Here is a 24,336-nt window from a genome sequence, read left to right on the forward strand (position 1 = left end):
ACAAAATATAACACAGGTAAACTTCTGTTTCAAAATGAAGCAGTTATATAAATCCAGAATGTATGACAGCAGGATTAATAGCTCTTTATGTGAAAAGACATGGGATTGAAAAAATTAATTAGAAGCTTTGTGTGAGCTGGTACTCTAATCAATAAAATGAGCTAATGTTATTGACAAATGTCCAATTTGAATTCCATTCTCTAAAAATCAAATATTTTTGCAAGTATCCTTTGTGTTAACTGAAGACTGGGATGCATTGCTCCATATCGGGGCAAACTTCAAAAGGTACTTACCTTGATGTTGTGGTGGGCAGTTAGATCTGTGAATTATTCAAACACCTATCACAAGAGGTAGGTGAAAGAACTGGGCTTGTTTAGACTGGAAAAATGTACACCATTAGTGATATGGAATGGCGTGATTTCTCTTAGAATGCCTGACTTACTCTGTGCGGGGCCTCAGGAGAGTATTACTACCAATAAGTTGTAAGGTTTTATCTCAGGAGAAGAGCACTATAAGCAACAGCCTCAAATGAACCTCTGAGAAACGGCACTTAGATGATTCCAGTCACTGAAATTGCTTAAGTGGATGCTGATGAGGGTAGAGAGGTTATTTTGACCTCTCGAGTTCCATCCATTCTTAAGAGCTTATTGTTATTGACGGTAGGCACCAATGAGTCACTTCCAACTCATAGTAATCTTACAGAACAGAGTAGAACTGCTTCATAAAGTGTCTTAGCTTGTAATTTTTATGGGTACAGATAACCAAGTCTTTCTCCCATAGAGGAGCTGGTGAGTTTGAAGTTCTAACCTTTTACTTAGCAGCCAAGCTCCATTTTAAGAGTTTGTTATTGTAGTCCTTTATTGCCATTGAATGGGTTCCAACTGAACTGCTGACCTTGTGGTTCAAAGTCCAGCGCTGATCCTATAGTGCCACCATTACTCTTCACCGGGTCCTTGAAAAGCACTGGGATAAGACCTAAAAGGGCCTATTTCATTTGTGATAAAGAAGTAATAAATTATTGAGTTTTAACATAATTGTTGTTGTTGTTATGTGCCATGGAGTCAGTTCTGACTCATAGCAACCCTATATAGAGTTTCCGAGGCTGTAAGCAGAAAGCCTCATCTTTCTCCCACGAAACAGCTGGTAGTTTCGAACTGCTTGGCCTTCCAAAATGGACCCAATCAAAATTTGGGAGCTATATTAATAAAAATCCTTTGATAAAAATGAAAGGTGTCATAGCATTTGTGTGTGACTGTTAGTGTTGTCAAGTCGGTTCCAATTTATAGTGACCTTGTATAGGGCTCCCAAGGGGTGGCTGATGGGTTTGAAAAAACTGAACTTGTACTTAGTAGACCAGTGCTCTTCTTAGAGTGCCACACCAGCATTCGTATAGTCTTTATAAAAATAACGTGTCCTCAACCTTTATAATTTTCATGGAGTCCTGGTATGGCGCTGTGAGTTAATGCATCAGACTGCAGTCATTTGAACTGCAAGGTAAGTGGTTCAAGTGCACCAGCTGCTCCTTGGAAACCCTACACAGGGTCGCTATGAGTCAAAATTGACTCAACGGCACTTAACAACAACAACATAGAATTAGAGCTGTGATACAATACTAAAAAACAACAACAGCAAGCCAAACCCACTGCCACTGTGACAATTCCTATTCATAGTGACCCGACACAGGGTTTCTGAGACTGTAAATCTTTATGGGAGCAGATAGCTTCATCTTTCTCCCATGGAGAAACTGTGGTGTGTGAACAGCTGACCTTGTAGTTAGCAGTCCAATGCTTATCTCTGTGTACCTTCAGGGCTCCTTGTGATATAATGCTTGTTGTTGTTAAGTGTGTCAAGTCATTTCAGAGTCATCGTGACCCTATGTAGGATTTTGGAGGAGAGGCTGGTGGGTTTGAACTGCCGACCTCGTGGTTCACAATCCAGTGATGATCCTACAGCACCACACCAGGACCCCCTGATAAAATGCTAACCTCTGAAAATCAGAACATAAATACTTTCTATTTTATGTCAAGGAGATGGACTTCTCATCTTTAAGTACCCTGGAAGCTTGCTCTAATCTGCATTGTAATTGATTTTATGGTCTTTTGGAGCATTTTGTCCAGAGATGCCACTTTATGTTTATTTTTCTTTAAATATTTTCTATAGTTTAATATTCATCAGCTGTTGAGAAATATGGTTTTCAGATAGCTAAGAAAACTAAGTAGAGTTTGAAAGTTTTCTTTTCTTTTTTATTTGTTCTCTTTGGGATATGAAATTATTCTGACTACAGTCAGACAAATGTTCTGCTATTATCAGCTCTTTCTACATTTTTCCCTTTTGACTCTCTCTGGAGTCATTTCCAGGGACCCTTTATTCTGGAAACCCTGGGAGCCCGTTTTCTTTTGCTTCAAAGTGAATATTTGACTATGCTGCAAACATTGTTTATGTTTGTCAGTCAAGACATACTTTGGCTCCCTTGCCAACTAAATCATATTATTTTTCCAGGTTATATGAAATAGGAAGAGGAAAATCCAAAGAGATAGAGAAAGAAAGTGTTGAAATTTGTGATTCTACTTCTCTCTATTTTCTAGAGATTAAATCTTTTAGATTAAACCTCAGCTCTTCTATGTCTCTTGATACTTTCTTTTTTATTTAAAGCTGAGATGTGAGCATGAAATTGAGGGGAAAATTCATGCAGGATTTTCCCGTTTGTGTTATCCTTGATAATGTTACCTTCCCTCAACTTGGTCAGTCAAGAACTGAATAGAGCATTTAGGCTGTTTGAAAAGTGGATTGCTTTAGTAAACAAGGTATTTAGAAATGCTATAGCTTTCACTTTTGTGTTTCCAAAATTCTCTTATATTGAAAACAATGTGTTTGGGGAAGCACAGCATGGCTACTGATAAACAGAAATGTACTGAATATATCTGAATGATTCTATTCACTCAATTATATGGTATTTTTCCTTCTTTCATGCTTCCTTAGTAAAAATTTGCATCATTTAAATTGCATACAAACATATAATGTACAATGTTTGAATTACCAACTAAGTTTTAGCTCAAAAATGGAATCAAAGTATTTTTCATGCTGATAAATAGGAAAATTTTATATAATTTTTTCTAAAATTTAGTTGTTTATTACTTTTTTTTTTTTTTTTTAAGATATGAGCAAGCCTTTCTGACAAGTTTGGTTGGATTGAGGCCTGAAAGATATTTTTGGACTGGACTTTCTGATGTACAAAACAAAGGAACCTTCCAGTGGACCATTGAAGAAGAGGTTCAATTCACTCACTGGAATTCAGATATGCCTGGTATGTACAATGCTTTGATCTGAGAGTTTTCCTTCATCCTACTCCTGTGTTGGCCAAGCTTATGGTTCCTTCTCATGCGTTTCCTAAGAGGCTGTGTAAATTAAGTGCACTTTTAGTAATATTTTATGTTTACTATAAAACCAGAATCATAAAGAAACCATATTTACTATAAAACATCAGAACCAATTCAATGGAACTTAACAACAGCCACAATCTAACTCTGAATGCAGGCAATATTGTGCTTGAGTTGTACCAATATGTACAATATGGTGGTGCTTTGGTTAAGTGCCCATGTAACCAAAAGGTTGACGCACTAGCCACTCTGTGGGAGAAAGATGTGGCAGTCGAATTCTGTAAAGGTTAGTCTTAGAAAACTGTAATATTTCTATGAATCAGAACCAACTTGACAGCATTTTTTTTTTTCTTCTTTTGTATATGACTTCTGTTTTATTTAATCCCTAGAGGAAATGTGCAAGATAAATTTAAGTATCTTCATTTTCAAAATGAGCAAACAGATTCAGAAAATTTATGTGACTAGAAGTCTCCTGAGCATGGATTTATCCTTTCTGATCTGTGCAGCTTACAAGTCTGTGTTGTTTTCAACACAGGAGGCTACTCAGCCTCCCTATAGATTTGGATTGATGCTGTAGGATAAGTAATAGACTGATAACCACAGGTTGATGGTTCAAACCCACCAGTTACTCCTTGGAAACCCTATACAGGGTCGCTCTAAGTAGGAACTGACTCAATGGCACTTAAAAGCAACAATTGTAAGAAAGGTTATAAGTTGTTTCTGAGAAACAATCTTAAAGATACTTTGCTTTCTTTATACTCTGGTATTACAAGCATATATAACATTACACAAAGGATCTTCAGGAAGTTCATGGAAAAATGGAAAGAAAACATAAATATTTTAAAGCCCCTTACTAGAATATGAAAGCATCCAGGAAATTCAACATTGTTTATATCAAAGGTTTTATTGCATATGGGTAAAAAGTTAGAAAAAATAATAATTCATATATGTTGTTGTTGTTAAGTGCAGTCGAGTTGGTTCCAACCCATAGCGACCCTGTATAGGGTTTCTGAGGCTGTAAATCTTTACCGGAGCAGAAAAACCTCATATTTCTCCTGCGGAGCGGTTGGTAGTTTCAAACTGCTGACCTTGTGGTTTGCAGCCCCATTCGTAACCACTACACTACCAGAGCTGCTTAATCCATATATATGACTTAATAAATCATATATATGACCTAATAAATTCTAGTCTTCTGTATTCTTTTCATTTATATTCTCAGCTATCAATAAGGAATCAAAATCAGCTATTAAATGATGTGGTACTTATATATTGAACATTTTGAGAAACAAAAAAATACCAATTTATTCTTCCTTACAACTAAACAATATATTAATAGCTGAGCACCTACTTAATTCTTTCTTTCCTTTTTTTTTTAAAAAAATTGTTGATTATAGTAGTAATTCTTACCTTTTAAGTAAAACTCATGGTGTAGCACTTTGGGTTAATGCTCTGGACTGGAAAGTCAGTTTGAACAACAAGGCTGGTGGTTCAAGCTCCTCGAAACCCTATACAGGGTCGCTATGGGTCGGAACTGACTCAATGTCACTTAACAACAACAAGTGAAATTCAATAAACAGCTGCCACTGTTGCTTATTCAGTGGTAGAATTCTTAGAGATTCATTCTGAAAGGACCTAAGGGAATAACAATGAGTCAGCCAAGAGTTACACCTCAGCTGTAACCATTCTTATTTTATGTCCTCTATTGGAGGATGGTGGTGGTCTCCTCTTAAGGAAGGCTGACCTCTAACTGAGTACACAATGCTAAGTGGAATGAACACTGAGTCAGCTGACAGGAGCTTGCAGTTTGTGGGATGACAGATGTTGCAGTCTCAGTCGCTGTTGGCTCCAGTCATCAAGTTTTCCTTCAGTACTATTAATGGAAGAGGACTATTCCAAGCATTAGAGAAAGGAGTTAGGGATCTTAGACAGTATTTTGGCAAAGACATACTTCCCCAGAATACTGAGAATTACTTCTAAACTCTTAATGGCTTTAAAGGTAGCAATGATAATAAGCTACCTACCATCTACTCACAGCAAAAGGAGCCCTGGTGGCATGGTGGGTCAAGTGTTGGGCTGTTAACTGAAAAGTCAGAGGTTTGAACTCACCAGCTGTTCTGCAGTAGAAAGATGAGGCAGGCTTAGAAACTCTATGGAGCTGTTCTACTCTGCCCTATGGGACTGTGGGCTGTGGAATCGGTTCCAACTCATAGAGAACTTGTATAGGGTTTCTGAGGCTGTAAATCTTTTAAGGGAGCAGAAAGCCTCATCTTTCTACCATGAAACAGCTGCTAGTTTTAAACTGCTAACCGTGAGGTTAGCAGTCTGACTCGTAACCACTATACTACCAGAGGTTTGTCCTATAGAGTCACTATAATTCACAATAGTAGGTTTATTAGCAGCAAGGAACTCTAATGAGGCAAAACTTCTATCTCAGTTCATTACTATATAGAAATAAGCATGACTGTAAAACAGAATTACAACTATTAAACTTAGTATACTCTTCAATTTGTGTGGCATTCACCACAACTCTATAAGGTAGGTAATGATACTAAGATGAAACAAAATCAGAATGTTCTGTGACTCAAGTATGCTTATCTTTGAAATCTGGCCTCACCACACTATCCAGGGAGACTTATACGAATCCTAGGAAAGAACGGGACCCTAAGGAATTAAAAAAAGAAAAAGAGAGAAAGAGACGAGAGTAAAAAAAAAAGGAGGAAAAATATTATTTTTGCCATTTTGATAAAGTTTATCATACTAACATAATTTTGTCATTAACAGCCTATGTGTAGGACATGCTTTGAAATATCAGGAATATAAAATAATATGAAAACTCTTACATTTGAGATCATAATTAAATTGGGGATATAGGGAACACAAATTTATAAGTGAACAGTCAAAGTAACCTGTCAATGTCAAATGCTACAGGCTCTCACACTACATGTTCCCATCACAATTTCTGCACACAATTTGACTGTTTATGAAGTTTCTTCTATGTGCATAGTAGGCCATTAGCAGGCACAAGTTTGATTAATTCCACTTTATGCATTTTTTTGCAGGACGAAAAGCAGGGTGTGTTGCCATGAGAACGGGGACTGCAGGGGGACTATGGGAAGTTTTGAGATGCGATGAGAAGGCAAAGTTTGTGTGCAAACACTGGGCAGAAGGAGTAACTCGCCCACCAGAGCCTACCACAACTCCTGAGCCCAGATGTCCAGAGCATTGGGGCACCACCAGCAAATCAAGCTGGTGTTTCAAGGTAAGGATCGAATGTTAAGCTAGGGAAGATTTTGTAATATGATTTAGGCTAAGAAATTGCCTAAGGAATTGAAAAAGAACAACAAAAACATGGTCCATGCTAACCCCCTAGAAATTCTGATATTATTGGTCTGTAGGAGACTGGGAATCAAAGATTTTAAAGAGTTTTTGCTTGAGTGGATCTAATGACTAAGAAATTAGAGAGAGAGAGAGAGAAAAAGGTGAGAACCGCTGTACTTAGGCCAATGAGCAACTAGAACAAGACCTCCCAGAAGCTTTTCATCACATGCTCTGTCTTTTTCATCTCCCCTCTGCTTCTTTCCTTTCTCCTAGGCTTTCTCATCCTTGTCTGAGTCACATATCTTTTTATCTGGATGAAAATTCCTATTTCCCATTATGCTATTCTATTGCATCTCTTGTGGACCCTGCTCTCAAAGCCCAAGCTTTTAGTCAACTTAATTGATAAGCTCATCTCCAATAACTCAACACAGACATTCAAGAGATAATGACTATCCCACATTTCTGATTTAACTCATGAGAATCAGAGCGATGGGAGAGTAAAACATTGATAGATAGGAGCACACAACCTGTCAATGTCCCTCAAATTCCAAGTCGATATCCCATTATTATACATAGGTTGGACCATCCTTTTTCTCTGTATATAGTCAAGTTCACCAAAACAACCATCAATCAAAGAAAAGCAAAACAAAAGCAAAGCAAACAAACAAAATGTTCGATGAATCAAGCATTTTGATCTTTTCTCTTTTTATCCCCTCTTGTAAGTTTTATCTTTTCCTAGGGAAGTTTTGACTTAACCAAAGATAGAAATGGGCTCATCTTGTGCCTAATAGACATTATTCTTTAATAGTCCCGCTCTCTGGACTTGATCTAAGCCCTTTGAATGACATATGGCTATGGTATGCCTTATAAGATAGGTAGGTAAGACTGAGGAAGAAGAATTTGAGTTAAGAATTAATCAGAATGGAGTTGTTCCATCTTCTTTAGCTCAAGAGGCATATGGCTAGTTGTTGGATTGATCACTCTTGCTAGTGACTAGGACTTCTGGTGTGGCTCTGTGGATCAGTACTAGACTGTGAACCACAAGATGGGCAGATCAAACCCACCAGTTGCTCCCCAGAAACTCTAGACAGTGTCGCTATGATTTGGAACCAGCTCAATGGCACTTAACAGTAACAATGGTCAATCAAAGGAGAAAGTTTAGTTCACATAGAATATGATGTTTATATAGAATTGGTGCAATACAAGATGGATATTTGTAAATGAATTATTTGAGGACTAACGAAAAGCAAATTTCTGCCATAAAGACAAAGGAAATCTTGATACATGCTACACCGTGAATGAACCTGGGAAACATTATGTTGAGTGAAATAAATCAGACTCAAAGGGATATATATGATATGATCCCAACTTCACTTGTATGAAATATCTATGATAGGTAAGTATATAGAGACCAACATTTGTTAATGATTACCAGGGACTGGAATCCTGGTGTGGTGCTGTATGATGAGCACTCAACTGCATGGTTGGTTTGAACTGCAAGGTCAGTAGTTCAAATTCACTAGCCGCTCCTTGGAAACTCTATAGAGGGTTGTTATAAGTCAGAACTGATTTGATGGCACAACAACAACAACAATAACAACCAGGGAGTAGAGGGAGGGAAGGAAAAAGTGGAACTCACTGCATAGGGAAGATGTTCAACAAATCAAAATACGTGTTTACAAGAAATTACATGAATTTGTTGCTGCTTTGGAGTACTTCTGATTTTGTTTGCACATATATAGACCATCATTGTAAATATCAGGGTGTGGGAATTGTTAACAACACTCAAATGGTGGTAAATGTTATTTATCAAAATAAAATTTTATATCCAGAGGTTACCCAGTTGAGGTGCTCTCCAGAGTCTTGGGAGTTAGTGATGTAGAGACATGCTCAGGCACCTTTGTCCATGTAGCCCATGTGAGAATTGAGGTAGAAGTTGCCTTGGTTTGCTTGATGACAGTTTGGTAACCATTGTCCATTGGAAGCAAATCCCCTTTTCAACAAGGTCAAGATGATGAGGCCATGATTCATGAGAAACAATGATAAACACTATTGAAACTGGTGGATGCAAGTAACTTGCACTGACTGGCACATTGTTTGCACACTGATAGGTGTGTCCCAGACTGTTAGTATGGATTCCATTTCACTGCTCTATTTGCAGTTGTCTGGATGATATGTAGCAGTCATGTTGGGCTGCTAACAGCATGCTCAGTGGTTCAAACCCACCAGCCACTCTGAGGAAGAAAAATAAGGCTGTCTGTTCGCCTATAAATAGTCACAGTCTCAGAAACCCAAAGGAGCAATTCTACCCTGTTCTTCATGGTCTCAATGAGTCAGAGTCAACTTGATGGCAGTGAATTTGATTTTTATTGATTTGGATGATATATATGACATATTCACTAAATTATTTGTTATTGTTGTTGTTAAGCGCTGTCAAGTCAATTCTGACTCATAGCAACCTTGGATCGGGTTTCCGAGGACTGGCTAGTGGATTTGAACCACTGATTTTGCAGTTCAAATGGACATTGTGGTCCAGTGCTATCCTGCAGCACTACACCAGGACTCCAATCTATTAATAGGAAGTAAATTTACAACGTTTTACATCTCTGCCAGATGGGTGTCTTCTGTGTAATGTGCCTCAGTAGTTGTTAAAATCAATAGCCCTAAGTGGAAACAAAACGAGAAGACATTCTTCTAGGACATCAACAATGAACTGGAATCCCTGGGTGCTGCAAACAGTTGGCTCACTAAGCAGGTAACTGAAAGGTTGGAGGTGAGAGTCCACCCAGAGTTTCCTGAGAAGAATCCCTGGTGATCTAACTTTGAAAAATCAGTTATTGAAAACCTTATGGAATTTTCTTCTCTGGCACCCATGGGGTTGACTTGAGTTGAAACTGACTTGATGGTAATTGGTTACTGGCCAAGTGTTGCAAGACTGCCAGATTCTTCATTGATTAAGCAAAACACAATAACAAACTATGGCATGATCTTGGAGAGATACTTTCCCTCAAAAATTTCCTTGTTCACCTTTAATTTCTGTGTATTAAAAGTTCTCTTCATTTTTTCCGTCTTGATGCCAATTTTCACACTCAACCAAATTAATCCTGTCTTCTACAATGAACCTAACCCATATGTCTAAAGCCTCTAAGATTTTAGTCTAATTTCTCCTTAGCTAAATACTTTTTCATAAGATTTTCTCAACAAAATCACCTTCCAAGTTTTGTTACTCAAATATGTACTCAGAAATTGATTTGAAATTAGGTTAATTACATGATCTTGGTCTATTGCAGCTTTTTGCTTTTCTATAAGTGAAATTTTACCCAAAGTAAATAATTATGTCTCTTGATTTGATAAATTATGAAGTGAAAAATAACTCTTGAGATCATACTGGTGTTTTTGTTTTGTTTTGTTGTTTTTTTAGCTTTTTACAAAAGGAAAACATGAAAAGAAAACATGGTTTGAATCACGAGATTTTTGTAGAGCACTTGGTGGAGATCTAGCAACTATCAATAATAAAGAAGAACAGCAAGCCATATGGCGGTTAATAACGTAAGGAGTTTTTCTTTATAATATTCCTGTCTTCTACGGATTTGATGCAAATGATATTGAGTTTTGTTTTTAGCTTTTTATTGTGAATTGGGTTAAGTTTGCATTTAATAATTCATATTCCTTTTGTTTCATGTCCTTGAACGCAGTCCTCACAGCACAACATCACTTCTCCTGCTTCTTTCCTGTCTCCTTTCTTCCTTCTATTCTAACACTTCCTGATTTTTGAACTTTGTCCTTTATCAAATGCTGTCCTTCTGATTTCATCTGGTTGATTATTCTGAGAAGTAAGTACTATTATTATTAATGCTCACCTTATTTGTTGTTGTTGTTAAGTGCTGTCGAGTCATTTTGACCCATAGCGACTCCATATAGGGTTTCCAAGGAACAACTGGTGAGCTTGAACCTTGTGGTTCAAATGACTTTGCAGTCCAGTGCATTAGCCTACAGCGTAGTCTATGTTTTGTCTCAAAATGAGTTCAGTCCCAGGCCTAAAGGCCATAGTTTTAGGGGTTATACTAGTTGCTATCTGACCAGCAAGCCTCATTATTTTTATGATTTTAAATTCTGTTCCATGTTTTCTCCCACTCTGACCAGGACCTTCTAATATGATTACTTTTAGAGTGGTGGATAGTGATAGTCAGGCATCATCTAATTCTTCTGGTCTCAGGGTTAGTGGTAGCGTAGTGGTTACGAATCGGGCTGTGAACCGCAAGGTCAGCAGTTCGAAACTACCAGCTGCTCCACGGGAGAAAGATGAGACTTTCTGCTCCCGTAAAGATTTACAGCCTCGGAAACCCTGTACAGGGTAGCTATGGGTCAGAACTGACTCGACGGCACTTAACAACAACAACAACAGGGTTAGTGGAGACTGAGGTCATGTGGTCCATTACTTCACTGGACTCATTGTTTCCATGCATCTTCAATTTTCTTCACTCGTCTTAGCTCTGGAAGGAGAAGGACCAAGAATCGTACATTAGTTACTCACAAGCTTTAAAGACCCTGGTTGCTACCCACCAAAGTAGTATGTAAAAACACTGTTATTGTACACTATGTTTATCAATGGATCTTAATGACCCCTGAGTCTATGGTGCTGAGCCACCAGTTCCAACAATTTATTCCCATTGAGAGTATTCTTATGTTTCTGAAATGGTTTGCTCATGATTCTAATGCAAGTATCTGCATCATATCCCATAAATTCATGGGCCAGGGGATTATAACCATGGCAATGAGACGATATACGATAGAATGAATGTAAAACTAAAAAACTAATGTTCTCCCATGTAAACTATCACATAATTCACAATAAAACATTTAAGAAAAAAAAATTAATGGGCCTTTTTATGATTTGGTTTCACTCTCATCTGTTTAATTTCACAGGCATAAATCCAATAGTGACTTGTATAATAAAACACTAAATACACATTTATTAGATGAGTGACTGAATGACTGTCTTTCAACACTTTAGGATAATTTACTCTTCAACAGCTGCCCATTTCCAAACTATCTATGGTATAGCACTGTAGATTAAGCACTTGTCCTCAAGGTCAGTTTGAACCAAAAGGTCGGTGGTTCAGACTTACTAGCCACTCCTCGGAAATGGCTGGTGAGTATATGTTGTCCTGGTGTGGTGCTGTGGGTTAGTGCACTGGACTGCAAAGTCGGTTTGAGCCGCAAGGTAGGCAGTTCAGGCTCACCAGCCACTCCTGGGAAACCCTATACAGGGTTGCTGTGGGCTGGAACTGACTCGATGGTCCATCTGTCTGTCTGTCTGTCTGTCTATCTATCTATCTGTCTATATTTGATATTTAGGTCTATATCCTATTGAAGATGGTATTTCCATCTCTCTGAATCCTTCTCCAAAAAACCTCTGTGCTCTTCCATTTACACCACAGCTAAAAAGCAGGTTTGGCATTCTTAAGGAACTCAAATTGAAGTACTTTTAGATATTCTTTGAGTTTTGGAAATGAAAGAATTCTGAAGGGGCTAGATCAAAGCTGAAGAATCAGTGGGGTAAGGTTTCCCAATGAAGTTTTTGTAGGACAGCCCTTGTTACCCTCAAAGACTGAGCAGGTACATTGTCATCATGGATAAAAATTCCTTGACACCATTTCCCTGACCTTTTTTCTTCACTGTTGTAGTTCTCCATTTTTCTTAAAATCTCTTCCTGATAAACTTCCATGATTATTCTGTGTCTCTTGAGAAAATCTATCAAGATTACTCCTTTGGAATCACCCCAAACATTCTCCACAAGCTTCTGAGCTTACCTCCTTGCCTTGAACTCAGCTGGCCCTGTAGATCCCCTTGGAAGCCACTGTTTTGGTTGGACTTTTAAAATTGGAGGCACCCTAGCATGACTAAGAAAAGTGTATTTCTGAGAGAACTTTTCTGTAGCTATCTACTGAGTGCAGAGACATGTTTAAATATGCTTTGTTTGGAATAAACCCATGCTTGTATGAACTGGAACCCTAGTAACAAGGCATTGGGACTTGTCATTTAAGTCTCTTATCTTGTGTGCTAATTAATGTCTGATTTGGAGGTAACTTTCTGATTTTACTAATTCTCATAGGTTAATACCATACTTGTTTCATGCAATGGCATATATTTTCTTTATGTCTTATATATTGTAGGAGTAATTCCAATTACCATGAAGTGTTCTGGCTGGGATTGACATATGGAAGTCCATCAGAGGGCTTTACTTGGAGTGATGGCTCTCCTGTGAGTAATTTGATGTAATCTATATACTTCTTACCTTATCCCTTATTTATTTTTTGAAGTTATCATTTGGTTTAATCAAAAATTTGTTGTAGGACTATTCATTATGATAGTTACTTTTTTTCCTTTGTTAAAATCAAATTATTTTTTGGATTATGGTTCTATCCCTGCCCCAGTTTAGTTTTCCTAACCATTCACAGCATAGCTTTTCAGCGTGATTGACCTCCCTTCCTTAAATTTAACTGGTCCTGAAGATCTCTTTTAGAAGTCGCTGTCTTAATTGGACCTTTTTGCTTTTGGAGGCACCCTAACGAGACCAAGACCACATGCAGAAACATCTTGAAACATATTTTGTTTGGAGTAAACCCATGCCTGTACGAACTAGTATTATAGTAGAAATGCTTTTGGACTGGATGAAAAAAAAAATTAGAATGAAACCTGATATTTATATAAAATAGTATTTTCATTCTATAATGCCAAAGGGTTTGCAGATAGTTAATGGGTTTGGATGTAGCTTTTGATATTCTGTGAATAATAGTGAGGTTTTTCAGGCTTCTCCATTCAGAAGAATGGAGAAGTGAGAGGCACTGGTGTAGGCTGGCAGTGCCTAGTCTTCACCAGAAATGATTTGATTTAATTTCAGTTCTGCCTTCTCTTAAACTCACCCACGACTTATTCAAGGCACTGGAATTGGATGGTGCATTTGATGGCTCCATTGATTTTTGGATTTTATATGGTCTCTGGAAATCAAACCATAATACTCAGCTTAAAACCCTGTGGGCTATTATTGCAACATGATTAACTCCATAAACCCACTGCTGACAAAAGAATCTGGACTCAAAGCTATCTTATAGGACAGAGAAGAATTGCCCCATATTGTTTCCAAGGCTATAAATCTCTGTTGAAGCAGATTGCCACATATTTCTCTTGCAGAGCAGCTGGTGGGTTTGAACAGCTGAACATTTGCTTAGCAAGTGGGTGCTTTAACCATGGTATCACCAAGGCTCTTAAACCCAGGGCTTCAATTTATTTCCATTGTTCATTGTGGTACAGTTTCATAACCTCGTTAACAATATTTCACGCTGTTTTTCTTTTGTAAGAGCTAATTGTGTTTTCTTAGAATGCTTACAACAATACACTGAACTTCTTAAGACTGGGTTGTGAATTTAGGAACTCTCAATACTAAAGAGTGGAGATTTTGCCCGGTTTTTGCTACATGTAATTCCTACTTTCATGGGCCCAAATCCATTCTATTTAATGAAAGTAATGAATAAAATTTTCAACTTCCAAAGTTCCTATGTAATCAAATCAATTTCTTTACCATCCATGTTTATAGGCCTTGCTTTCAAAGCAAAGTTATTGTGAAAAACTGTAAATAGATAAATGTGAAAACATATCTTTCCTGCTTGAATAGATAATCAGCATTGGCTAGACATATGGTAAACAATTGTGATGTAATGTTTCAAATGTAGGTTTCATATGAACATTGGGCTTATGGAGAACCTAATAACTATCAGAATGTTGAATATTGTGGTGAGTTGAAAGGAGACCCTGGCATGTTCTGGAACGATATTAACTGTGAACATCTTAACAACTGGATTTGCCATATTAAAAAAGGTATGATAATCTTGCTTCTCCTTTATCTTGGGTTGGAGAACTAAACTCCTGGTACCCCAATATCTTCCCTTATTAGTGAAATCATACAAACAAACAAAAAAAATACAGGAACTGCTGTGGGGCCATCATATCACAAGATAAGAATGAGGTCACTGAGTACAGATAAAGGTTCCAAAGGGACAGAAGATCAAAAGGCCACCCAGGAGTCTGCTATGAAAGTCACGTCCTCCTAAATTGTTCCCATGAGTGTGGTGATTCTGGCTCAAGTTCTAGAGTGAAGAGTAGAACCAGGGGCTAGGCTGGAGGTGGGGGAGGATAATTCTACTTAAAAAAAAAAAAGTTTTATTGTGAATTACGTGCTAGTTTACATGGGAGAACATTAGTTTTGCATTCATCCTATCGTATAGCATTTCATTGCCATGGTTATAATCCCTTCCATGCATCATCAACCAACCAAAGGTACAAGCCTGCCCCCTGGTCGTCAGCACACGGCCCCCCTCTCCTTTGTGTCTAAAGTCCCCAACTGCTCCATCTCTCCACGTCATCCTCTCTGCTTCCATCTCAGGCATCAATGCTTCTCTGGGTAGGGTCCCACTCTCTGCTCTTCTCCCTTGATGGTCTGGATAATGCTACTTTGTTAGCAGGGCAATGAAAATGCAACTTTTGTCTTTTTTAGAATTTGTACCTTCTTCATAGTCAGTCACCAAATAAATGAAAGTTTCCCCAGATCCATATAGTCTAAATATTACTTGCTCAAGTAAATATTCAGCATGAAGAACAAGCACCATTTTTAAGCCCCTGATGCTATTTGATCTACCATGTTAATAAGGATTTTTTAAAATGTCAACATATGCTTGCAGTCATTATCTGTGACTCAGAAAACCCACCTAATCCAGTCAGTATTGGGACCAGAGGCATCAGACTCTTATGTTTACATAGATAGTTATTGTTGTGAAGTGCCATCGAGTCAATACCAACTCATAGCGACCCTGTATAGGGTTTCTGAGGAGCGGCTGGTGAGGTTGGATCCCTGACGTTGCAGTTAAAACAGACCTTACGGTCCAGTGCTTAGACAAATAAATAAATTTTGTTTTTTGAAGTGAAACAACCAAACCAACCAACTAGTCTAAGTCTACCTACCCTTTGACAAATATGCCGCTTCTTCCTCTGTGTCTACATAAATGGAACTGCACTGCCCCCTTGTGTTGAGGAGCCATGGAAAAGCTCTTTATGGCTGGAAACATTGGATTGATTTTGTTTTCCCTCGGAAACCCTGTACAGGGTCGCCATGGGTCGGACCCGACTCGATGGCACTTAACAACAACAACAACAACAACTCCTGCTGTTAAATTGCCGTCGTGTCATTTCTGACTCACAGCGAGCCTGTGTATAGGGATTCTGAGGAGCGGCTGATGGCTTTGAACTGTTGACCTTGTGGTTAGCAGTCCAGTGCTTATCCTGTTGTGCCACAATAAAGGAGTACAATGTGGACAGTTTTTCAAACAGTCTCTGAATTATGAGTAACTAGTATACCATTTAATTTTTCAGTAATGATACTTCTAGCCCCACTGTCTTCAAGTCTATTCTGACTCATAGCGGTGCTGTATAGAGTTACTAAGGCTGTAGATTCGATAGAAGCAGAAAACCTCATTTTTTCCCCCAGGGAGTCGATGGCAGGTTTGAACTGCTGATCTTGGCATTAGCAGTCCAGTGCTTATCTCACAGCACCACCATAACTCCCTTATATCTACGGTTGTTTTGTTGTGTGCCATAGGGTCAGTTCCAACTCATCGCTACCTTATTTATGAGAGAGAATGAAACCAGCAACTATCAAGCACCTGTGTTTTACTCCATGTCTATTACCAACTTTTAGTGGTTAACAAGAAGCACACTTTATATTGAATTTTCTTTTGTTTTACAGGTGAAACACCAAAACCTGAGCCAACACCAGCTCCCCTAGACAGTAGGTGTTATTTTATTTTTTAATCTCTGTACTTAGTCACCCCACATCCCTTCTTTCCCTTTCTCAGTGAGAAGTTACTTGCCCCACCAAGATCCAGAGCAGTGGTTCTTAATATCTCTGTGAATCTCATGAAGTTCAGGTTTTCCTCTTCAGAGAGATGCTCAAATGAACAAACATAAGGCATGTTAATACTGTGTCTCAGGAATACCTAAGTTTCTTCTTCCTTAGTGCCACAAAACCGTAGAATCCCATGGGTTGAACGAGGCCTTAGGAGCCCTCCCCGATACTAGAATTCCCATTCGACCCTGAAGCCTCCTACTCCAGGTGTTTGAATGTTCTTCCTTATATTGGGCTAAAATTAATTTTCTCATCATGTCTAGAACCCCATGGGTGCATGTATGTAAATTGATTCATTTGTGTCACCCAACTGGTGGCAGGAACACTGGGGTTCTTATGCCAGTAATGCTATGTTGCATGGAGTTGGAAAGAGAAAGTGGTAGTTTTTACATGGTTGGTAGAAAGTGGATTATTTGGTCTTAGACTATTTTATTTGGGGCTGTCAGAATTCCAGTTCTCTCAGACATAGCTATGTGTTCTTTTCATTTTGTGTATTATTTGAATTCTCATAAGTGAAATGGATCTCTTTTTCTCATTTTTTAAGAAGTTTTTATTGTGACTTGAGTGAAGGTTTATAGGGCAGATTATCAGTTTTAGATTCAACAAATTATACTTCATTTCAATGATTACAATCCCCTCCATGTACCATCAGTTAACAGCATTTACCTCTATTGACTCCCCCACCTTTTTTTTTTTCAATGTATGTATGCAAACCAAAAATATATATTCATTTAAATATCTAAGTATCCAAAGGGCTCATTTTGCAAGCCAGCCTCCTGCCTGCACGTACACAGCCTTTCTCAGTCCATGGGCCCAGAGTCCTCAGCTGCTCTATCTCCCTATACCATCACCTCCGCCACTGTCTCTGCTGTTGTTGCTTTTCTGGTTAGGGTCTCATGCTCCACTCATGCTCTTCCTTCTTACTGGCCTTAGGGTCTTCTGTTCTGAAATGAAAGATTAACTACTCCTCCCTTTTAGTTATGCATCTTCTCCCTTTACTTTATAGGGAGAAGATATACACCTATACATCTTCTACCTTTACTACATCGCACTTAGCCCTGATAACAATGACTCATTATTACAGTAGAACATTCTATCACCATCGTTGCCCATCCCCTTTCACCAAATCCATCTGGATTTCAGTGGGGATTCTACTTTACCTCCTTCATTCTGAAACTAAGCACACTCATGAAAGCCTGTAAGGCAGCCACTTTGTGCCTTTGTAGCCCCCCATTTTTGATAGCCAATGTTTAAGTTGCCCATTCCTATCAACCCAGTGTACTGAGGAAACAAGCCGGATCCTTGATATGTCTCATTTATCTTTCAGATCCACCCGTCACTCCAGATGGGTGGGTTATTTACAAAGAACACCAGTATTATTTTAGCAAAGAGAAGGAAAGCATGGACAAAGCCCGAGAATTTTGCAAGAAGAATTTTGGTGACCTTGTCTCTATTCAAAGTGAAAGTGAAAAGAAGTTTCTGTGGAAATATGTAAGAACATGATTTGTTTAATAATGGAACTATGACGTGACAAACAAAGATAATGTCTAAGACTGGTACCTCATGCACAATTTCAAATTATGAGCAAAATTTAAAACTTCTAAGGCCTCAGGGAGACTCCTGGTGTGGTGCTGTAGGATTGGCATTGAACAGCAAGCCACAAGGATGGCATGTCAAACCTATTAGCCGCTCCTTGGAAACCCATCCAGGGTATGGCAGTTAACAACAACAAAGCCCTCAGCGGTGGAGTACAGGTGTGGTGTTGTAGGATAAGCACCTGACTACTAACCACAAAGTTGGAAGTTCAAACCCACCAGTTGCTCCTCAGAAATCCTATATAAGATAGGTATGAGTCAGAACCAAATTGACAACATTTAACGACAACAAAGCCCAGGGCAAACATGTGAATGCTGAGGGTGGGAGGGTGGGGGGATGCAGAAGAAAAAGCACACTGGCCTGACAGAAGTAAAAGGCCATATTGCTGAAACCCTTAGTGTAGAATCCCCAAATTCAGAAACAGATCTTTGTATGAGCTTTGTGAGAATCCATACTTGATACTTTGGAGTTCACTAATGTTATTTTCTAAGAATATAATTCCTGTGAAGCTATCCTGGATCTTCTGGATATAAAACACACAAACAAAACAAACCTCAAGTTCTCTGCCATCAAGTTGATTCTGACTATTTCAGGACACAGTAGCATCGCTCCATAGGGTTTCTTAGGCTGCAAATCTTTACAGGAGCAAATTGCTCCTGTGGAACAGCTAGTGGGTTTGAACCATCGATCTTGCAGTTAGCAGCTCAGTGTTCAATCCACTGCACAACCAGGTTTCCTTCCTTTGTGTATTGTTGTTGTTAAGTACCAGCAAGTCAGTCCTGACTCATAACAACCCTGGATAGGGTTTCCGAGGAGCAGCTGATGGGTTTGAACCTCTAGCTTTGTGGTTTGCAGTCCAGTGCTGATTCTACAGTGCCACACCAGGAATTCTTTGTGTGTAATGACAATTAACTAATAATAATAAATTATATCTCAGTTGGACCAAACTGTTTACTAACACATACTGTTGTTGTTGTTAAGTTCTTTCAAGTCAGTTCCAACTCAGCGACACAGTATAGGGTTTCCAAGGAGTGGCTGATGAGTTTGAACCGGGAACTTGTGGTTCAAACTGAGTTTGCGGTCCTGTGCTTATCCTACAGCACCACAGTAGAAAACCACACCACTTGGTTATTCATATAAAAATTGTTTTTGGTTGTACTAAAATTATTAGCTTACAGTGAAGGTATAATTTGTTTTTGCTAAGACTGATAGGGTTGGTATTTTTTCTTTCAAAATCTTCATGGCATTCTCATCATTTGCAAAAGAGATGGGAAGAGAGATAGCAGCACAACATAAATTGAACAGCCCAGAAAGAAAGAAAGGTATTTTGATTACAAAGGTCAAATGTATTAGATTGTAGTCTTACCTTCATCTTTGTGGGCACATCCGGTTTGAGGTCCTTGAACTGTTTCCTAATATTGCACATGAATGCATATGTGTGTTCATGAGAGGAAGAGAGAGAGAGGAAAGAGAGAGTCTTACCTTAGCTAAGAACTAAGATAACTGAATCTTACCTTAGCTGCCTACTTTGCTACAAGAGTATCTTCAACAATCTAATTACTATAGGCATTTGAAATTGTAGAGAATAACTTGAAGGTTGATAAAGTGTATTAAACAGCATATATATTTTATTCTATGAAAAATTCTTTTGAGTGTATAACTTAATTCTTGCATAACTCCCTTCTTGTGTGGTTGTTAAATACTGTCAAGTTAGTTCTGACTCATGGTGACCCTATATGACAGAGTGGATCAGGCCATTGGGGTTTCTGAGGCTGAAACTTTTATGGAAGCAGATGGCCAAGTTATTTGTTTACTCCTTTGAAGTGGTTGGTGGGTTCTAAACGATGGCCTTTTAGTTAGCAACTGATTCGTCACCAAGTGCTCAACCACTGTATCACTGTTGTTAAGTGCTGTCAAGTTGGTTCCAACCTGTAACGACCCTGTACAGGGTTTCCAAGGAGTGGCTGGTGAGCTTGAACCTCCTACCTTGCGGCTCAAACCAACTTTGCAGTCTAGAGCATTAACCCACAGCGCCACACCAGGACTCCCTTAAACCCTCCTTCAATCCACAAGACCCAAGCCCATTGCCATTGAGTTGATGCTTACTCATAGCAACCCTGTATAGAAAGTCTTTATGAGAGCAGAAAGCCTCATCTTTCTCCAGAAGAACAGCAGGTGGATTCAAACTGCTGACCTTGCAGTTAGCAGCCCAACACATAACCCATTAAATTACCAGGGTTTCTAAACCATCTTTAGTTCTGCTTAATGAATATGTATATGTATTTGTAATTTACATGTTATGTAAATATAAATTGAATTATGTGTAACGTCCGTGTTTTAGATAAACAGAAATGATGCCCAGGCACCCTATTTTATTGGCTTAATGATCAGCTTGGATAAAAAGTTTAGGTAAGTAAATCAAGATCAAACAATATTGCTTAGAACAATGCTCTGATAAACATTTTGAGACTTCTGTTTGGATAAATATGTTTAAAATAATCCACATGGTTCTCAATATACAAAACATTTTTTAAAAAATTAAAGGATCATATTAAACATTTGAACATTATAATTCTCAACTAAAGCAAGAACTCCAACTTTGACTTCATCTTGTAAAATTCTGTCTTGGTAGTGGTGGTGGTTGAGTGCCGTGGAGTTGGTTCTGACTCATAGCGACCCTGTACAGGGTTTCCGAGGCTGTAAATCTTTACGGGAGCAGAAAGCCTCATCTTTCTCCCACAGAACAGCTGGTAGTTTCGAAATGCTGACCTTAAGGTTCGCAGCCCAATTCGTAACCAGTACACTACCAGAGCTCCTTATGTTTTAAGTTGCTATAAGAAGATGGATTAAGCAGATATGAATACTGAATTTATTTTTTTAAAGATGATGCTCGTTTATAGGAACTTTGATTCACAGAAACAAATGATTCTTTCATGTTGCCCTGTCACTATTCTAGCAACTCTACTTTGAAGTCGTCTTTTAGCTACACAAACTGCTTTCCCTTCCAAGGACTAGCTGTACTGTTTTCCATTACATACAGGGGCCAAGGAAGGCTTTGGGAGGAAGGAAATTAGTACTTTTTTTTGCATGTTTCTCCTTGTTCATTAATATATACGCTCTTCTGAGTTTGAAGAGCAGACATATTCCTGGCTCATGAACAGATATTTTAGCCACATATGTTTCATGTGGCCATTATTGCCATTCTTGAATAATAAAGACATAAACTCAAACTTATTATATTTAAGGAAGAGAAATTTTGGTACTTCTTAGACAGGGGCCCACTTTCTCATCTACAAAATGAGAGGGCCAACTGTGATGATCTTAAGTGTCCTTCCAGCTGGTACAGTCTCTCAATTCCTAGAACTTAAGAAAATAAGCATTGGCCCATGAGTGAGATGAATTCCAAGAACTGTGATAATTAATGAATGGGTCTTCTGAGAATTCTACATTTTCTTCCTCTCTCTGAGTACAATTTGTGGAAATTGTACCTGAGGAAGCCTATAGAAGGATTTTGACTTCTAGCCTACTTCCAGAGTAGGACTGAGATTCTCTATTGTCCTTCCCACTTTCAGAACATAGTTAGCATTTTCTTGGGATAGGGAAAGAAGTCAGACTAGTGAAAGTATCAGGGTTACTACAAAGGAGCACAAGGAAAGAGAAGCCCCAAGAACTGAGAAATTGGGGGGTTCCTGTCAAGCTCTCTGAGTCTACCTCTTTTATTCTTTTAGATCCTTGTTCTCTCTTCATCTACTTTGATTTGCCTGGTCCCCCACTAGACTGTAGCCAATTATTCTAACAATTGGATTGATGCAAAATGCCTGAATTTTCTTTTCCAGTTGGATGGATGGAAGCAAAGTGGACTATGTGGCATGGGCCTCAGGTGAACCCAATTTTGCAAATGATGATGAAAACTGTGTAACCATATATGCAAATTCAGGTAGGCAACGTTAAGATCTTTGTTAATTTGTCCTGTAGTGTGGTGTGTCATTTCCTATGCCCTAGATTTTAAAAGCAAACTGTATACTTATATCAAGCAAGAAAAGGAGAAAACTCAAGGAGAAAGGAAAAATTTTAATGTTAGCAGCATAGCTGTTTAAATTGTAAAGAGGAGTTGTTTAACATTTACTCTACTCAGTCTTTCCACTTCTCAAACATTGCCTTCAAGTTCTTATTTGATGAAAATATGCAGACTGTGTTGATCTGTTTCCATTTCTCTCTCTTCACCTCATCTTTAAATGAGAATAATAGTAGAACTTACCTGGTTGAGAAAATTAAGTGAAAGAATACATTTAAGACACTAAACAGATAATTGTTAAATATAAAGTTTAGGTACTATTAGTCTATTACTAGCTCGTGCAGTGGCTCTGTAGGATAAGCACAGGACTACAAGGTTGGCTGTTCGAGCTTACCAGCTGCTCCACAGGAGAAATCTTTGAGGCTGTTCCCTCAAAGATCTAAAGCCTCAGAAACCCTATACAGGGTCGATATGAGTCGGAATCAACTTGAAAGCACTTAACAACAGCAATTAGCTATTTAGAAAGGAAGTATATTTGAAACCGTGAGTATATATGCTTGATTCATTATGAGAGCTCTGTTAAGTTTTACTATTTTTAATTTACAAGAAAGAGCAAAGACATGTTACATAAATTCTTCTAGTCATTTATGTAAAAGTTTGGTTGTAGTCTAGATGATTTTTGAGAATCCTGATAAAATGTATAGTTTCAAAAGCATGTGCTTGTAAACTTTAAACTGTAAATCTCACTATTCTGTTCTTTTCCAGGACTTTGGAATGATATTAATTGTGGTTATCCACATGCCTTCATTTGCCAGCGGCACAATAGCAGCATCAATGCCACGGTTCTTCCTACCACACCCCCAGCCAAAGGCGGTTGTAAGGAAGGTTGGAAATTTTACAATAACAAGGTACTAGGAACAATTGTTGAAGTCTTGGACACCAATCAGTCTGAAGAATGACTATACAAATATTTCAGCTCAAAGTTAACTTTTGCTTTCCTCATTACTATAGAAATGTTTTGGTATAGAACAGGTAGAGATTTCCAAGACAAATTATCCATAAAGAGTGAGAATATACTAGAAAATGTTACCCAAATAGAGGCATCATTTGTCCCAAAGGAGAATGTGACCCACAACATGTTCTTTTATAAAGAAACTATATGTGTCTTAAAACTAACAATTACGAAAAAAAAAAAAAAATATTTGGTTGTGAGAAAATTCATATTTTCTAAAATCCTTATAAAATTATTTATTTATTTTAGAGTGAACTCTTATCTTTAGCTAACCCTGATGTGTTTGTGGTTTGTTTGTGTACATTTTTTTTTTCATTCCATTTCAGTGTTTAAAAATCTTTGGATTTGCTGAAGATGAAAGAAAAAATTGGCAAGATGCACGAAAGTCTTGCATAGAATTCGGAGGAAATCTGGTATCTATACTCAATGAAAAAGAGCAAGGTATGCAGGGAATTTTGCAATCAATAACACATTTAATTATGTAATTTTCTGTATAAAATAGTTGTGTTGTTGTTAAGTGCTGTCAAGTTGGTTCTAACTCATTAGCAACCTTGAATAGGGCTTCCAAGGAGTCACTGGTGAATTTGAACCACCAACCTTGTGGTTTAAACCGATGTTGCGGTCCAGTGCATTATTCCACAGAGCTATACCAGGGCTCCATAAAATGATAGTAAATGATATTTTAGTTCTCCAGAGTAAAAAGTAAATCGAACATTTCTATTTTGAGAACTGTTTCTTGTTTCTATATATGAGAACTATTCTATTCAGTTGCAGGCACTATGTTGTATAGTGTACATATAAAATCCCTTTTCATTGTATAAAATTGTATGAATCAGATATTATTAACCTCATTTATGAATGAAGAAATGGGTTTCAGAGTGTCTTGGATCAAGGGTCTTACCTGGTAATCAGTGAAGGTGACTATCAAACCTATGTCTGTCCATTTTAAAGCCCATTCTGTTCCTACCAAATCAGCTTGCTCCTCAACTAGCCAATTCTGTTCCCACCAAATCAGCTTGCTCCTCAACTAGCCAATTCTGTTCCCACCAAATCAGCTTGC

At 38.1% G+C, this 24,336-nt stretch overlaps 1 protein-coding gene across 1 annotated transcript in view; it reads left to right on the plus strand.

The window, feature by feature from the left end:
- MRC1 (mannose receptor, C type 1) overlaps window positions 1-24,336 on the plus strand; it is a 135,260-nt gene that overhangs the window by 72,384 nt on the left and 38,540 nt on the right. Inside the window, exons 13-23 of the mRNA XM_006869905.1 lie at window positions 3,156-3,304; window positions 6,437-6,636; window positions 10,117-10,244; window positions 12,872-12,959; window positions 14,429-14,573; window positions 16,495-16,536; window positions 17,981-18,144; window positions 20,591-20,658; window positions 22,086-22,186; window positions 23,030-23,172; window positions 23,603-23,717. Of these exons, the coding sequence (XP_006869967.1) occupies window positions 3,156-3,304; window positions 6,437-6,636; window positions 10,117-10,244; window positions 12,872-12,959; window positions 14,429-14,573; window positions 16,495-16,536; window positions 17,981-18,144; window positions 20,591-20,658; window positions 22,086-22,186; window positions 23,030-23,172; window positions 23,603-23,717 (1,343 nt within the window). The remainder of the gene's footprint in view (window positions 1-3,155; window positions 3,305-6,436; window positions 6,637-10,116; window positions 10,245-12,871; window positions 12,960-14,428; window positions 14,574-16,494; window positions 16,537-17,980; window positions 18,145-20,590; window positions 20,659-22,085; window positions 22,187-23,029; window positions 23,173-23,602; window positions 23,718-24,336) is intronic.

This window comes from Chrysochloris asiatica, unplaced genomic scaffold, assembly GCF_000296735.1.
Source record: "Chrysochloris asiatica unplaced genomic scaffold, ChrAsi1.0 scaffold00137, whole genome shotgun sequence".
Lineage (NCBI taxonomy): Eukaryota > Metazoa > Chordata > Mammalia > Afrosoricida > Chrysochloridae > Chrysochloris > Chrysochloris asiatica.